Source organism: Coffea arabica, chromosome 6e (genome assembly GCF_036785885.1).
Source record: "Coffea arabica cultivar ET-39 chromosome 6e, Coffea Arabica ET-39 HiFi, whole genome shotgun sequence".
In the NCBI taxonomy this organism is placed as follows: domain Eukaryota; kingdom Viridiplantae; phylum Streptophyta; class Magnoliopsida; order Gentianales; family Rubiaceae; genus Coffea; species Coffea arabica.
Window position 1 is genome coordinate 47,634,740 of NC_092321.1, and position 16,829 is coordinate 47,651,568.

The 16,829-nt window shown below is 40.7% G+C and overlaps 1 protein-coding gene across 1 annotated transcript; it reads right to left on the reverse strand.

Annotated features, from left to right (window-relative positions):
• Positions 1-15,019: 15,019 nt before the first annotated feature.
• LOC140009900 (uncharacterized) lies at positions 15,020-15,853 on the reverse strand. Its single transcript, XM_072056236.1, has 2 exons — positions 15,721-15,853; positions 15,020-15,522 (listed from the first exon to the last, which is right to left on the reverse strand). Exons 1-2 carry the CDS (start codon positions 15,851-15,853, stop codon positions 15,020-15,022), a joined length of 636 nt encoding a protein of 211 aa, XP_071912337.1.
• Positions 15,854-16,829: the final 976 nt, after the last annotated feature.

Genomic DNA, 16,829 nt, shown 5'->3' on the forward strand with positions numbered 1-16,829 from the left:
ATGGTGATTATAAGTGTGGTTTGTGTTAATTAAGTGGTAAACAAGGTGAGATTAGTTGGAAAATTGAAAGGAAACTTGAGGAAAATTTCGGTTGGTTGATGACTAATTCTGCCCAGTAGTTTGATTTGAAATGTTAGTAATCAAATGACCTTGAATCTGATGTAGATATTTTTTATAGGATGTGTGGAAAGTTTTCACCAAAAATCACTTGATTTGGTTGAGGAAAAACCGAGTTTTGGTAGGAGCAAAACTGGAAAATCTATGACAGGGGCTCTCTGGCAGTAAACTTTGAACGATCATAACTCTCTGTTCAAATGTCAAAATCAAGTGCCGTTAGCGGCATTTGAAACTAGACATCCATATTTTTCTAACGGTATAAAATGAATCCCCTGATTTGAAGTGAGTGAGCCATACTAGTTCACCAAAATTACCTGTTCTGGTTTATTGCTTTGCTCGAGGGTCAGTGATGAACTGAGGCATGTTGCTTGAATTTGGGCTAGTTATGAACTGAATTTTAAAACGATTGCTTCTGATGAAATGTAGCTGTTGAATGTAGTTTCAAATGCCACTGACCATTCTCAATTTGATGTTGCAGTGAGTGAGAAATGGTCTAAGTTTCAAACTGCACCAAAGCCGTAAATTTGGAAAACCCTTCTGTTTTGCTAGCCGACTGGTCTAGTTTGATTTCAGACATGTTGTTTTGAAAATTTTGATGTCAATCACCTACCAAATGTATATTAGATGTTTCTTAGACCTTTGTTTCACAAATGAGCTAGATTTGAGTTGATTTCATTGGGCAAAATGTTTGAAAAAGAAAAAGAAAGCAAGAAGACAGATTTGCTTTGAAACATTTTATGAACTTCATTCATTTTGTTAACTGCCTTCCCACGTAAGTTTTTAAATGAAATTTGATAGAGGAGTAGTCCTTAGATAGAAGTTGAAGTGTACCAATTTTGGTGTCATTCTAAAACTGTTTTGATATACAAATAAGATCCCAAAGTTACCTTTCAAATCTAGAAAAATGTACCGAGCCATCCTTGTTTTTAACCAATTTTGAACTGCTATATCTTGGTGCTCAAAACTTCAATTATAGTTCTGTTTTTGTGTCTCAAACCTTGATTAGAACTCTAATAGTGTTGCGAATTTCAGAGGCTAGTTCACTTTCTGTGAATTTTACCGAATTTCCAAAATTTACTGAAAACTAAGGCTGAAACTGTCTTGGGAGTCCAAGTCAACCCATTTAAGCCGAAATTTGAGTGTCTTCCGTTTAGAATCTTAAAAAAGTGTCTTCTAGGAACTTTTTGTACTTCGACCAAAGATTCCAACGGTGTAAAGTTTTCCATTTTTCAACATGCCAAACTCCAGATTCGATTTTCCAAAGATTGTCGTGCAAAGCTGAAATTTGCCGATTACTTAGAAAATGTAATTTCGGGAACTTGACTTCTTTTCTCGATATTGATTGAACATTTTGAACTCGATTTCATAGAAGATGCTAGTCTCTCTTCGGGCTTTAAAACTTCACTCTTGAACCTCGAGTTGAGAGAATTAAAGCTCTCTTTTAAGACTTTGATTTAGTCTAAATGAGTGTGCATCCGTTCTTGGTAAATGCATGATTGTGAGTGAAGTTAATTATTATTTGCTTAGGCGCTCAAGGGGACCTTCAAGAGGAACTCGAAGCAGACGCCTAAACACTTGTTTGAGCACTTACTCACTTGTTTTGAATTGGTGAGTGTTCCATATAGGAGTACGTGACTTGAATAGTTTTATGACATGTTTACTACATGGTCATTATGTGTTTAACTATTAAGTGCTACCGATAATTGCTCCTATGAACCTTTCCACCATTTTAAGGCGAGTGTGTACTTTATCTCACTCGACCTACAAAAATGATAAATTTCAACCGTTAACCGTGAACTACATACCGTTTACCGATTTATTTGATTACATACCGTTTACCGATTTACTTGATTACCTGCTTACTTGTGCATGTTGTAAGTTCTAAGCTGAACTGGGTCCTGCCCTTGGTTACTAACCTGCTCGAGCCAGGACTGGGCTCGGTCGGGTAGGTTGGAACCCTGGGCCTGTGACGGCCCCACCTCCCCCTAAGGCGAACCAAAGGGTTCGACGGACCGCCTGCCCAACTCTTGGCAGGACTACGGAGACGAAAGATACAAAACTTATCTAACTTGCATGAGAATTTTCAAGAAACCAACCATCGAAGCTTATCAAGTCATTCACACACAAGAAATGTTATCACGAATGACACTACAGTGTTTGAACGCTTAATCGGTCAAAGAAAACAAAGAAACGAAAATTTGCCGCGGATGAACAGTGATTGCCACGTCACTATCCCGCCGCAATCCGACCGGATTCCTGGCCGGATTCTAGGCCGGATAGGGGGCAGTGGCCAAAACAAGAGGGATCAAAACCCCCAATCAATCCGGCCGAAAACTGACCGGATTGCCCTGGCGGGATTCAGGCCAGAGGCTAAACCCAAAATTTTTTTCTTCCTCCCCTGCATATCCGGCCAGATATCCAGCCAGAACTTGGCCGGATTTGATGAACAGTGCCCACGCCTAGATTTTTCCTATTTCGCGCAAACTCCAAATTTGTTCGAAATTCCGACCAAAACACAAGGAACCTATAATCACCAATATTGTGGGAACATACCATGTAGTATATACATCATGTAACATAAAATAACACCTTCTCAAAGGTATAGTGTTACAAGTACAATTCAAAAGAGAATGTTTGATCGGTTACAGTTAGGGTTTTCCCAACAATCGAGGAGCTATACAAAAAAACAAAATGCCTAACTAGCTCAACTCATTTTCTCAAAACACGGTTCCAAAATAATCCCTGTAAGGAAAACAAAATAACGAGGGTGAGCTTACGCTCGTGAGGTACCAACAAGACACACAAGTAAACACATACTCTCACATAGTTATCCAAAGCTTATAAGGAAACAAGTCAATATAAAAGGATACAATTGGCTCTCAAGAGCCACTTTCCACTTGCCGTACTTGATCTCAAACCCGTTGACACTCCGTCAACCTTTGAAGAGAAGAACAAACCGTAGATTTCCACTTTACACCACATTCCTTCCACCGGTCACCCCCTTACCGGGTCCGAACACCTCACAGTAACAAAGAGGGTAATATTCGAGTATACCACAATGTCGAGGAGTTAACACTCCACTCGACCAACAGTGAACCCAAGGTCCGTTATCGATTCGCCCAAACCCTTGCCGGCTCGACTCGAATAACGACCAAGGGTGTATGAGCTCAAATATCACAGTTAAGTTGGCGGGCATAGACCAAACAATATCAAAACATACACAGATATGATTGCACAGTTAAACAGTAACAGTAGTACCGATAAGAGATCGAGAGCGATAAAGTACACTCTCGTCTCATTCAAGCCATTCAAGTTCACATAGCAAGTATAAACAGTCATTTAAGCACTGGACCATATAATGGTACACTCACCGAATCAAATAAGCAAGTTTACACGTTCGCTTCAGACGTAGACCCCGGATCACCGGTACGACCTATAACAAGTAAGAAAACCACAATTGAGACTCGAACACAAGTCAAACTACTATAATGAGCTACTAGTATAATATAACTAAACGTAAAATGGAGTGACAGTGGGTCTTAGGTATGAACAACCTCAAAACCTCTTCAATTCTACCCAAAATCACTCCCAACTCAAGATTCCTAAATCTCCTTAACATTGGACAGCATTTCCCCTTTAATTTTCACATTTCCAACCTATCATTCATCACCAATGTCGCGCCCCACTTTTCGATTCGAGTTGTGAACTGTGTGTTGGTGATGTGTGGTGTGTGGTGTGAACGTGTGCAAAATGAAAAGTAAAAAGGCCATGGGACTTTGGAAAGCGACGATTTGGCCAAATGAAATTTTAAAAAGGGTTTTTAAATATGAAAAACGGAGTCGCCACTTGGTATAGATTTGGGGTGTACCAAGTCACCCAAAAAAGTGTTTTTTAAAGACAAAGTAGTAAAACCCTTTTTAAAACGACTCCTAGTCCACGTAAGCCAAAGAAAAAGGTTCGGGGGTCACGTTTGACAAAGGGGAAGGCAAGGATAAAAATCCAAGGCACCCCTTCGACCTAGCCAAGGCTAGTTGCGTGACTTAAACCAATTTTCCTAATTTTTCTACCCATGGTATGTATCGCATATTGGATATGTCTATATGAATGCAAAACCCTAGACCTAGGGGGATTGGGGGAAATTTCTCTTCAAAGGTTGAGTGGTGCCAATCACATTAATTGTGAAGCCCAATAATGATCCTTTTGGAGAGGTCACACCTAAACCTAAATGACGTGAAAAATGAGTGGAATGCATGCCATGTGAAAGTGTGAGTTTATGTGAAGTGAAAAAATGATAAAAGTAATAAGATAAGAGTGAAGGTGTGCAAATGTAGATGAAAGTACTCGTGTGCGAGCGAAGATAAAATGCTCGTGTGCAAGTGAAGATAAAAGGGTTCATGTGCAAGTGGAGACAAAAAAGTGTTCGTGTGCAAGCGAAGGTGATAAAAAGGTGCATGTGTGCAAATGAGACAAAAGTGAAAGTGTAATGATAGAGTGGATTGAGAATGCATGAGCCTAGGGAATTCATGCATATTGGGTACGGGGAGACCTAAATCGTGACTTGATTTTCCCTTTGATTAGAAGGCGAAACTAGCGTGCTAAGGCTATCGAGTAGCCACACTCGCTCGTTTCCCTTATCGGAAGGGGACACTCAAGCAAAATGAACCCTATAACTATCATGATATGCAAAAATCCTAAAATGAAGGGAAAGGGGGTTCGAGGAGCATGCCAAGTGATAAAACTAAGAGAAATGCATGATATGTGGTGAACAAGCAAATAATGCATTAATGACAAAACAAAGGAAAAATCCTATTGGGTCTAGCGTTGGACTAGCCCTTTCTATGAATTCCTAATAATAAAAAAAAAGCCACAACTAGCATTAGGCTAGTGTGGTGACGTACATTCATCCATTCCATTCATTCATGGTTATGAAAGCAAGTAGACATGCCAAAACGCTCGTAAACACGTAGCACGTAGCACTTAGCATGCTCGACTAGATGCAAGAGCCTACTAAAGCAATTTAACATGTAACAACAAAAACAAGCAACCAAGGGGAAGGGGAAATGGACTAGATGCTCTACGAGCACTATCTATTACAAGCCAAGAGGTGTACACATACCCCATAAAACTTAAATAAAGCAACCAAGGGGAAGGGGAAATGGACCAAAGGCTCTCCGAGCCCTATCTATTACAAGCCAAGAGGTGTACACATACCCCATAAAACTTAAATAAAAAGCAAAAGTAAATAAAGAAAATGAAAGGAATTAAAGAAAGGCAAAGAAAGCAAAGTAGACATGCATATTCACATAACACGTAGAAGCACGTAGGAAAAATAAACTCAAGAATATAGAAGTTACCTCCCTTGCAATGGAAATCGAGTAAATGAGATATTAGCTTCAAAACAATAAAAGGTCAAGGTACCAATTTATTTGACAAATAATCACAAAGGAAAAAAAAAATAAGCATGAATTTGAATCAATTAAATCATGTTAACAACCCACATTTAAGAAAGTCAAGAGAAGAGAGGACCTGATTGCAAAGATTGTCAAAATTTTGGGGTCAAAATTAAAGAAAAATAAAGTTCAGGGACCTATTTGCAATTAAAGTAAGGACCCAATTGAATGAAATTGAAAATGTCTAGGGCCACAGTATAGTTAAAAAGAAATCCAGGGACTGGTTTGCAAACCCAGTTATCAGATTGCTTAAAACAGGCCATTGGGCCATTAATTTATTTGTTTGGGCCAACACTTCCCCGCAGCCCAATCGAAATCCAGAACAAAAAGGGAATGGGCTATTTATTGGTTCGTTTGGGCCAGACCCTTCCAAGCCCAACCGAAGCCCAAGCAAAACCAGATGGGCTAGTTTAACTATTTTGGCCCAAAATTAGCCAACCAAACAGATGGGTCATGACTCTCTGGCCCAAACCAAAAACCCAAAAGTAAATTGAACCCTCTTACACAAATCCAACCAAATATCGTTAGCCAAGCATAAGTTTAGGCCCAACAAGATAAACAAATCAATTAAAATTATTAAGCCACAATCATGACCCACAATCAAGAATTAATCTATCCACAAAGTCACATAAAACATGCAAACAGAGGATTAAACTTAAAAGGACAAAATTAGGGACCTGATTGAAGGACTTATGATAGTTTTAGGGGCAAATTATGAAGTCTTAAAACTTTGGGGTTAAACCACAGAACAAAGAGAATAAGCATCAGTTTCCTTTTCCGTCAAAACTCATACAAGCAATCATCATTCGGTCATTTTAACGAACGGGTTGAGGGCATTAGAATTTCATCAGATTTTTGGCTTGAATTAAAGTTGATCAAACTCAAACATTGTTCAAATATCAAAGGATTTCAGTCCTACTCAAACATATAAGGCACGAGCTATCCAAAACTATGAACAGCAAACTAAACATTACTTCAAACAAACACAGAGTTTCAGCAACCCAAAGCGGCAAATTCTTATGCCGATCTCAACCTGAACATCAAACATCAAGTTTTTCACCCAAACACAAACATTAGGTAATGAATCGTACCAAACTTTAAGCAATTGGGCTGTTCCACAAAGTGCAGCAAAAATAATTTTTCCAGCAAGAGTTTCAGTTAGGCACTTCATCAAACATCAACCGAGTACCGAAAAATTCCACCGATTTCTACTTTATCGATATTGTAATTAGTCCCAAAATTTGTCACAAACACAAAAGAATTTCAGCCCAATCCATATGCGAAACTGTGTATGTATCAAAATCGCGTATAATCAACAGTTGCAATGAAACAAATCAATCAATGAAAGACATGCTTTGAACGATGCAAGAACCCGAGCTTGGAAAGAAACTGAAATTTGAAAGGGAAGGGTAGCTTACGAAAGTTACCGTTGCCAGCAGCAGACTTTTCCTCAGGCACCCCCAGTCGTCCATTTCGTCGGCACAGGAAAACGCTAAACCCCTGCTGGAATTGCTCGGACAACGAAGCCGCTCGCCAGAGGAGTCTCTTTACGATCATAGTCACTGCCGTAGGATTTGAAGCCTTCGTGGTGGTTGAGCTCTTCAGCGGAGCACTGGCGGGATCATTTGGGAGAGCCGAGAGCTCCTCGTGGATAAGACCCCTGGAGGGTGGAGACAGGGACGAAGGAGACGACTTAAGGGTGGTGCCGAAAGTGGAGAAACTCCTGAAAGGAAAAAGGTTTAACCCTTGTTCCTCTTGAGCTTGGTGTCGGCGGCGGTGGCGATGGGCGAGAAGTTGATATTGGGAACGAAATTGGCGGCGGCGCTGTTGGAGAGATGGACGCCGGCGAGGGAGTCTTGATTGAAAATTTCCTAGTCTTCCTTCGTTTGGCTTACTCTCTGGCTCCATCTCTCATTTAATTCCCAGAAATCCTCTCCAAATTCCCAGATTTTCTGCTCTTACTCTCTTTTCTTTTTGCCGAAACCCCTTCCCCTGTTTTTCTCTTTGGTTGCTGCTTGCCGAAGCTCCTTCCTCTGTTTTTCTTTTGCTCTGTTTAGCTCCTATCCCCAAACCCAGATGCTGCTCTCTTTTTCTTTTTTTCCTGTTTTTCTTTTTCTCATCCTTAAAACCTCAGCCGCCTGCTCTGCCCTTTTTCCATTTTGTTTTCATTCTCTCCCCAAACCTCAGCCGGGACTCCTTCTATCCCTGTTTCTTTTTTTTTAGATCTTTTTCGCCCGCCGCCAGCTCTTCTGTTTTTTTCTCTAATTTTCGTTGCTTCCTTTCTTCATCCGCCCCTGATTTTCTTTTTATGTTTCTCCTGTTTTTACTTTGTTGCTCTGTTCTTTTTTTCTTTTTTCCCTGTCCGAAGCCTTTACTCTTTTTTCCTTTTTTCAGATTTTGCGGCCATCAACTCCCCAGCCCTCTATCCCTCTTGCTCTCTCTCAAAACCTAGCTATCCTTCTAGATTCCTCCCCCCTCCTCAGCTAAACAAGTGTCCTCCTAAATGTTGTGTGGTCAAAATAAGCAAAGGGACACTTGTCCCCAAATTCCTTAACCACTTGTCCAATGATTGTTTTGTACACTTGTTCAACATACACATTTCCACCTATTTTGCCACTTTCATTTTCCTTCAAGAATCAATTAAAAATAAATTAACAATTTTCAAACCAAATTTAAGAGAATTAAGGCCACTTTTAACATCTTACAAAAATGAAAATGATGAATCTAACCCAATTAAAAAATTAAAAATAAATAATAAATAATAAATAACAAATAATAAATAGATAGATAAATAAAATAAAAAAAATAATCAAAATTTGGTGTCTACAACCAATGTTCACACAAAACGACCATGAGAGCAAACACAGTCGGTAGGCCAGTCAATACACCTTACTAGGGTCATAATACCCTTAAATTTCAACCAATTACAAACTTATAAGTAAACCATAGAAAAGCCCCAAATATATAAAACCCTAAAACTGAAATTTTCGGCTAAAAGCTGAAATTTCCGCAACAAACCACCATTGACATATAGAGGTCCTATATTACTTAATATAAGGCTATCATTCCATGGCTAACTATAAGATACTATATAAAACAGAAAAATCCTCAATAAATAAGAAAATAGGACAACTCAACCTTAATTCATGAAATAATCCACAAGATGACAAGCTTCACCACTAGAATCCCATAATTGATCATTACTATCATCAAAGAGGAGATATTTTGACAACTCACCTTGTCACCTCCAAGAAGCAAGGTAGTTAGTGGTTCTTCTTCACAAATGGCTCCACCAAAGCCCTCAAACTAGCTTACCAACTTACTTATGCGGAGAAATTTGGAATTTTAATGGTTGGTTTACAAGATTAAGCAAGAAAAGGAAGGAAAATTGAAGAAGCTTTCTCTCTTCTTTGCACAAAAGGACAAAATAAATACCTAGAAAATGAGAAAAATTTCGGGATCTCACACTCTCTCCCCCTTAAAGAATTTCATCCTCGAAATTTCTCACCTGAATCATTAAACAGCTCAGGGTATTTCCTTTTCATCTCACCCTCCATTTCCCAAGTCGCCTCCTCGACTCTGTGGTTCTTCCACAGAATTTTCTCCAGGGGAATTTGTTTATTCCTCAGCTCCTTAACTTTTCTATCTAGTACACGCACATGTCTCTCCTCGTAGGTAAGGGCTTCATCCACTTCAATCTCCTCTGATTGCACAACATGAGTCGGGTCAGGGTAGTACTTTTTGAGCATTGACACGTGAAAAACATCGTGAATCCGGGACAAGCTTGGCGGCAACTCGAGTTGGTATGCTACTTTCCCAACCCATTGGAGAATCGTGAAAGGTCCTACAAATCTGGGTTGGAGTTTCTTCCCTCTACCAGCAGTAACACTTCGCAATGGTGTAATCTTAAGGAAAACACGATCCCCAACTTCAAATTCCAAATCTTTTCTTCGGTTGTCCGCATAGCTCTTTTGGCGACTTTGAGCTGTTTGGAGTCTCTGACGGATTAACTTGACCTTGTCTTGGGCATCCTCCATCCAAGGAATGGTTGTAGGGTCCAAGACCTTCTTTTCTCCTATTTCATCCCAGTATATCGGTAATCGGCACTTCCATCCATAAAGAGCCTCATACGGTGCCATTTGAATCGACAAATGGTAACTGTTATTGTAGGCGAACTCCACTAAAGTCATATATTGACCCCAATTGCCTCCAAAGTCCAAAATACAAGTTCGTAACATATTTTCAAGGGTCTGAATTGTTCGTTCTGACTGTCCATCCGTCTGAGGGTGATAGGTGGTGTTTAGGTTCAGTTTCGTTCCCAAGGTCTCCTGAAATTTTTGCCAAAACCTCGATACAAATCGAGGGTCTCGGTCTGAAACTATACTCACGGGAACTCCATGTAACCTCACAATCTCCTCCATATATACCCGAGACAACTTATCCATGGAATACTTCATATTCACAGGCAAGAAATGAGCCGATTTGGTTAGCCGGTCGACGATCACCCAAACGGCATCATATCCCTTTTGTGTCCTAGGTAATCCAGAGACGAAATCCATCGTAATATTCTCCCATTTCCATTCAGGTATCTCAAGAGGTTGCAGTAATCCAGAAGGCTTTTGGTGTTCAGCCTTAACCTGCTGGCAGACTAGACAGGTTTGTACGTATTGAGCAATATCCCTCTTCATCTTGTCCCACCAGTACAACTGTCGTAGGTCCTGATACATTTTGTTACTACCCGGATGAATTGTATATTTTGAGCGATGGGCTTCCTCCAGAATCTCTACTTTCAACTTTTCATTATTAGGCACCACTATTCGGTTCCTAAACCCCAAAATCCTCTCAGGGCTCAGATTAAAATCAGGAATTTCCCTTTTCTTCACATTTTCCACCCATTTCTGAACCATTAGGTCCTCAGTTTGAGCCTCTTTGATCCGACCCAATAGTGTGGATGTCACACGGATATTTTCAAAGGTTATCTTCTCACGTTCCAACCTAGGATTCCACTCACCAACGGCTCCCAACATTTTCCACTCTTTGACCATTAATCCAGATATTTGAGCCTTCCGACTTAGGGCATCAGCTACTACATTAGCCATACCCGGATGATAATTGATAGTACAGTCGTAGTCCTCCAAGAATTCCATCCACCGGCATTGCCTCATATTCAATTCCTTTTGAGAAAAGAGGTACTTAAGACTCTTATGATCAGAATAGACCTCAAAGATCACCTCGTATAGGTAGTGTCTTCACCTTTTCAGAGCAAAGACAACTGCGGCCAGCTTTAAGTCATGGGTGGGATAATTTTGCTCGTGGGTTTTCAGTTTTCTAGAAGCATAGTGTGAGAACCCGCAACTTTTCCATTTTCTAGGTTTTATTATCTTTCTAGGGTTTCTTATCTTTAATGGCTTGTTTTCTGCATTTTTGTGATTAGGAAAAATTCTAGATCCTTTTAAGGAGCAGATATAGTTTTTAGATGATTTTCCTAGTATCGAATAGGTTTTGAGAAATTAAGAGCCTATACCGGACGTGGGACCCACTAGTGCGAAAAATTCAGAAAAATTCGGCCAACTAGGTTAAGTTTCGGATACTGGAATTAATTTACCGGGTGTTAAGAGATAATTAGAGGGTGCTATTTGGATTGGTGTGAGAGGAAACAAAGTGATAGACTTGCATTAAATAAGTGACAAGTGTCACCGTTTGATTGGAGGGACTTGTAAGACTACTATTCATTTTCTTACCATTGACCAAATAAATCAAAAAAATACCAAAAATTCACCATTTTCTCCTTCATCTTGGCCGAGCTCTTCAAGCAACAAAAGAAAGAAAACTCTTCAAGTTTTTGGCTTCAATCTTGCTCCAATCTACCAAAAATGCACCATTGAATCTTGTTTTGCTCCATAGAAAACATTAAGGGAGTGATAGTGAGGTGTTGTGTGGAGTTATTTGGAAAGCTAAGAGGACTAGTTGCTCTTTCTCTCTTGTTTCTAAGGTGAGTTGTGAAGAACCCCTCTCCTCCCTCTAATGATGCTTAATTTATGATTAGTGGTGGAATAAGATGCAACTTTATGGTTTTTATTGTGATTTTTTGTTGAATTGATGAAGTTTTGTAATTATTGGGGATTTTTCTGTTTTAATATGAATATGATTGTGTGGCTGTGTATGATGATTGGAAATGGTATGTAAGGGATATAGGAGGTGGAAAAAGTGGATAATTGCAAGCAATTTCTGTTTTGGAAGAAAATTGAAAAGTTAGGGTTCTAATGAATTACATTCTGCCCGATTTTATAGCTCATAGATAGAGGCCGAATTGGCCTTGGGTTAAAACATGAAAGTTGTAGGGAATGATATTTTAGAAGTTCCTGAAAACTTTCAGGTCAATCGAAGAAGCGTAGCTTGAGAAAAGTCGAAATTACCCTTGCTGTCCTGGTTTTACCCGAATTTGGGAATTGCTTCTGTAATTGGTTATTTTGGTTAGGAATTCTTCTGAATTGGTTGTTGAGGTATTCTGATGAAATGTATCCCTGTTCCTTAGCTTTCGGATGGCTTTGGAATTTCTGGATTTGGACTTATGTAGGCTGTTTTATGATGTTTACACTAGAATGCGTTCTGTGAATCTGTTTTTACGGTTCTGGTGTAGTATCTTGCATTTTTGACCTGGTTACACTCAAAATTGGGTTGAGTGACCTTATGAAATATTGTAACCCTATCTCTTAGCTTCGAAACGGTGGATCTTGGACCTTCATCCGATAATCGTAGTACCTTTGGTGCCATTACCGCAAAATGACGTCAAAAACTATTTTTTTCAGGGTTAAAGCTAGTTCCATTTCCGGATTTTTCTGGTTTCCTCTATTGCTTGTGTGTGCTTATGGAACCCTATTTTGGGAATATTTGGCATTGGTTTATGACTTGTAATCGAATCTTATTGTGCTTATTGGAATATTTTAGGGCTTGACTTTCCTTTCCGGACATTTTCCTAGCTAAATGACTTGAATGACTTTAAGCCTAGTGAACGGCTTTTGGAAATGTGATTATTTTGTACGAGATGTTGGGACTGATTTAAGGAAATAATGAAGCCATGAAGGCTGGAAAAGTAAGCAAATTTAGGGGAAATGCTGTCCAATTTTCTAGGCCGTTTGGTTCCTTTAAGTTTGAATTGCCTTTTGGTAGAAATGAAGGGCTTTTGGGTTGTTTGAGCCTATGTCTTCATGTTACCTTTTCGTTTCCAAAAATCATGTTTTGCACCCTTGCATTAGTAATTATTTGGCGAGGCATACGACTGGTAGTCGAGCCTCACATGTGCATTCTGTATACTCGATTTTTGAAAGTGGAACCTTCAATTGTTTTACTTTGGTTCTTTTAGGGTTTCTTGGCGATTAAAGCCAATCTGAAGTGAAAACTGACTTGAACCGGTGAGTGTTCCACTACCTGCTACCCATTATGTGAAATATCTGGATATCTGAAATACTTGATTTATGACTGTTGGAGCCAAATACTGTTTTGATAAAAATGGAGGCGAGGGTCTACTTTATCACACTCATTCTCTTGTCTGTTCATATGCCAATTTTGAGTGTGTATCTGAATCTGCTAACTGTATCTGGTATCTGTATCTGTATCTGTTCTGACGTCGTTTGGAAGCTTGTATCCAACGACCTTTCTGTTCCCTCTGAGCTCAACACCTGTGGCCAGTTATTCGAGTCGGGCCGGCAAGGGCCTGGTCGATTAGATAACGAACCACGGTAGTCTGTTTTGGGATCTTTGGGTATTGAGACCCTTGATTCCGGTATACTCGAGTATTACCAATTCTGATCTGATTCGATTTCGGGCCCGGTGGGGGTATGTAAGGTGGAAGGAATCAAAGAAAGTGGAGTCTACGATATTGGTTACTCCTTTAGCGTTGATGGAGTGTCAACTATTATTTCGATCAAGCTTCGGTGATGCAAATGGGAATTTGGCTCCTGAGAGCCACCTGTATCCTTCCTATGTGAATCATTGGTTCCTTTACTTTATATCTGGCATATGTACTTGATTTGTTAAATGTGAAATGCCATGATTTTATTGCTATATGTCAGGTACCTCATTGAGCGCAAGCTCACCCCTTTCTGTCCTTTTTGTTTTCCTTACAGGAAAATAAATACTTTTGGACTAGATTTGACAATTGGTTGCCGAATTGAGCTAGTTGAACATATCTTTTGTGTAGCTCCTTGATTGAAACCCTAAATGTACTTTTGGGTCCGTTTCTTTTGGATTTGGCAAACCGTACATGTATCCACTTTTGAGTCACTTTGGTATGCCCCTTTGGGTTATATATGCTTAATTTCGAGATATAAATATTTGCTTGACGTTTGGTTGGATTTTGACAGGTCGGTTACTATTCATAACCGACTCCGTTTTCGTTTTTTTTATTTTGTGATTTTGACTTGTTTACGCGCGTTTGTATGTTCCGGAACGTATTAGATCACTCTAAACTGAACGACTGAGTCCCGGCGAGAGTTGGGCAGGCAGTCCGCCGAACCCTTTGGTTCGCCTTAGGGTGAGGTGGGGCTGTCACACATAGGATATCACATTCTGGTTTTGCATCAATACACACCCCAAACCTTCCCTCGAGGCATCAGTATAAACAATGAAACTGTCCTTACTGTTAGGCAAGGCCAGAATAGGGGCCATGGTCAACCTTCACTTCAACTCTTGGAAACTATACTCACATTTATCACTCCACAGAAACCGACCACCCTTCTTTGTCAAATTAGTTAAAGGACTGGCAAGTTTCAAGAAATCTTTGATAAATCGACGGTAATAACCTGCCAACCCTAGAAAACTCCGGATCTCATAAATCGACGGTAATAACCTGCCAACCATAGAAAACTCCGGATCTCAGTGGGATTGTCAGGTCTTTTCCACTCAGTTACTGCCTCCACCTTCGCCGGGTCTACAACAATTCCCTCTTTTGAAATCACATGTTCCAAAAAAGAAACTTTCTCCAGCCAAAACTCAAACTTACTAAATTTGGCGTACAACTGGTGATCCCTCAGGGTTTGCAAAACCAACTTTAGGTGTTGCACATTCTCCTCACGGGTTTTCAAGTAGACCAAAATATCATCGATAAACTCAACGACAAATCGATCCAGGTAGGGTTTGAAGACCCGATGCATTAGGTCCACGAAAGCGGTAGGGGCGTTGGTCAGTCCAAAGGGCATAACAGCAAATTCGAAATGCCCATACCAAGAATTGAAGGCAGTTTTGGGCACATCTTCCTTTCGGATCAATAATTGGTAGTACCCCTGTCGAATGTCTAGTTTTGAAAAGAACACTGCACCTTGCAACTGGTCAAACAGCTCATCAATGTGGGGTAGTGGGTACTTATTCTTAATAGTCACGTTGTTCAACCCTTGGTAATCAATACATAACCTCAAGGTTCCGTCCTTTTTCTTAACAAAGAGAACGGGTGCCCCCTAAGGAGACCCACTCTCACGAATAAACCCTCGCTCCAGAAGGTCTTGCAACTGCAAGTTCAACTCCTTGAGTTCAGCAGGTGCCATTCGGTATGGGGTTTTAGAGATAGGTGAAGTCCCCAGTAACAGGTTAATCTCAAATTCTATCTCTCTTTCCGGCGATAGGTTTACTAATTCATCGGGAAACACATCCGAATATTCACCCACTACTGGAACATCTTCTACTTTTAACTTATCGCTAGGAGTGTTTATAAGAAAGGCCAGGAACCCTTGCGCCCCTTTACTCAGCAATTTCCTAACCCGATTACCCGAGATCATTGCAGATGAGGCTAGACTACCCCTCACATCTAACCTTAAAGTCGCCTCCCCTGGAATATGAAATTTCACTACTTTCCTCTTACAGTCCAGTTGGGCATTATACCTAACTAGCCAGTCCATGCCCAATATCACGTTGTACCCCTTAATGGCCAAACTTATCAAATTCCCCAATAACTTTCTCTCTCCTACCCAGATTTCACAATTTACATACATTTTGCTAGTAACCAAACACTGGTCCCCCGTAGGAGTACTTACTTCTAAATCATATGGCAAACTAACAGGGGTGATATCAATTCCACACATGAAATCAGCATTAACAAAGGAATGGGTGGCACTGGGGTCTATCAAAATCCTAGCTAGACGGTGGAAGACAGGAATCGTACCTTCCACCACCTCCACTGAATCAGGGACAGGGCGTTGCTCGATAGAATACACCCGAGCAGGCACCTTAGGTTTCACTCCTTCCACTTTCGACTGTTCCGAGGTAGCCTTCGATGATTGCGTAGTCCCTCTCATCTCCCGAGGTTGGACCGGACAATTGGCGATTTGGTGTTCCGCGCTCCTACAGCGTAAGCACTTCCTCTCTTTCCTCCAACAATTGTTCTCCGTATGGTTTGGCTTCCCATAGAAACCACACGGCCCACGAGAAATAGTAGCTGAGCTCCCCTGGGAAACACTCCTCTGTTGATCTCGTCCAGTTTGGCCACCTCTTGGCGGAATACCACTTGCTGTACCAAAAGTCGTCCCCCTCCGGCTCCCCTTCCAAATTTGGGAGGGGTACTCTTCTCCCCTTGAGTAGAACTACCTCCCGAGAGCCCACGTTTTCGAACCTGGAAGTTCCTCATTTGGAGCCTTGCGTTCTCAGCTCTCAAAGCCTTCTCCACTGCATCACTAAAAGTAGTGATTTGGGCTACAGCCAAGTCCTTTTGGATTTCTACGTTAAGCCCCTGAATGAAACGTCTCACCCTCCTTTGTTCCGTTAGAATAAGTTCAGGAGCAAATTTCGACAAGCGGGTAAACTGGCTCTCGTATTCGGCCACTGATTGAGTGCCTTGGCGAAGTCGAATAAACTCGTCTTCCTTCTTCTCCTGGATGAAAGGCAGGAAGTACTTAGCACTTAGCATTGAACTCTCTCACGAAGTTCACCCATGTTCTTGGCATCTGCTCTCTCTCCCACTTGGTTCGTATAATATTCCATCAAGAACGGGCGGCCCCTTCTAGTTGAAAGACAGCAAAAGTAACTTGCCTCTCTTCTGAATAGTGTAGCACAGCAAAAATGTCTATCATCTTCTCCAACCACTGTTTGGCCACGTCTAGATCGGGCCCTCCAAGAAATTTTGATGGAGAAAATTTTTGAAACCTTTCGAGAGCTCGATCCTCGCTCTCTACAGGATTTCCAGGGTTTCCGGGATTCCCGACAGGTGGGTTAGGGTTGTGGCCCTGATGTTTCACAACATGTGCTAGGAGATCAGTCATCCGCTGGATAACAGCG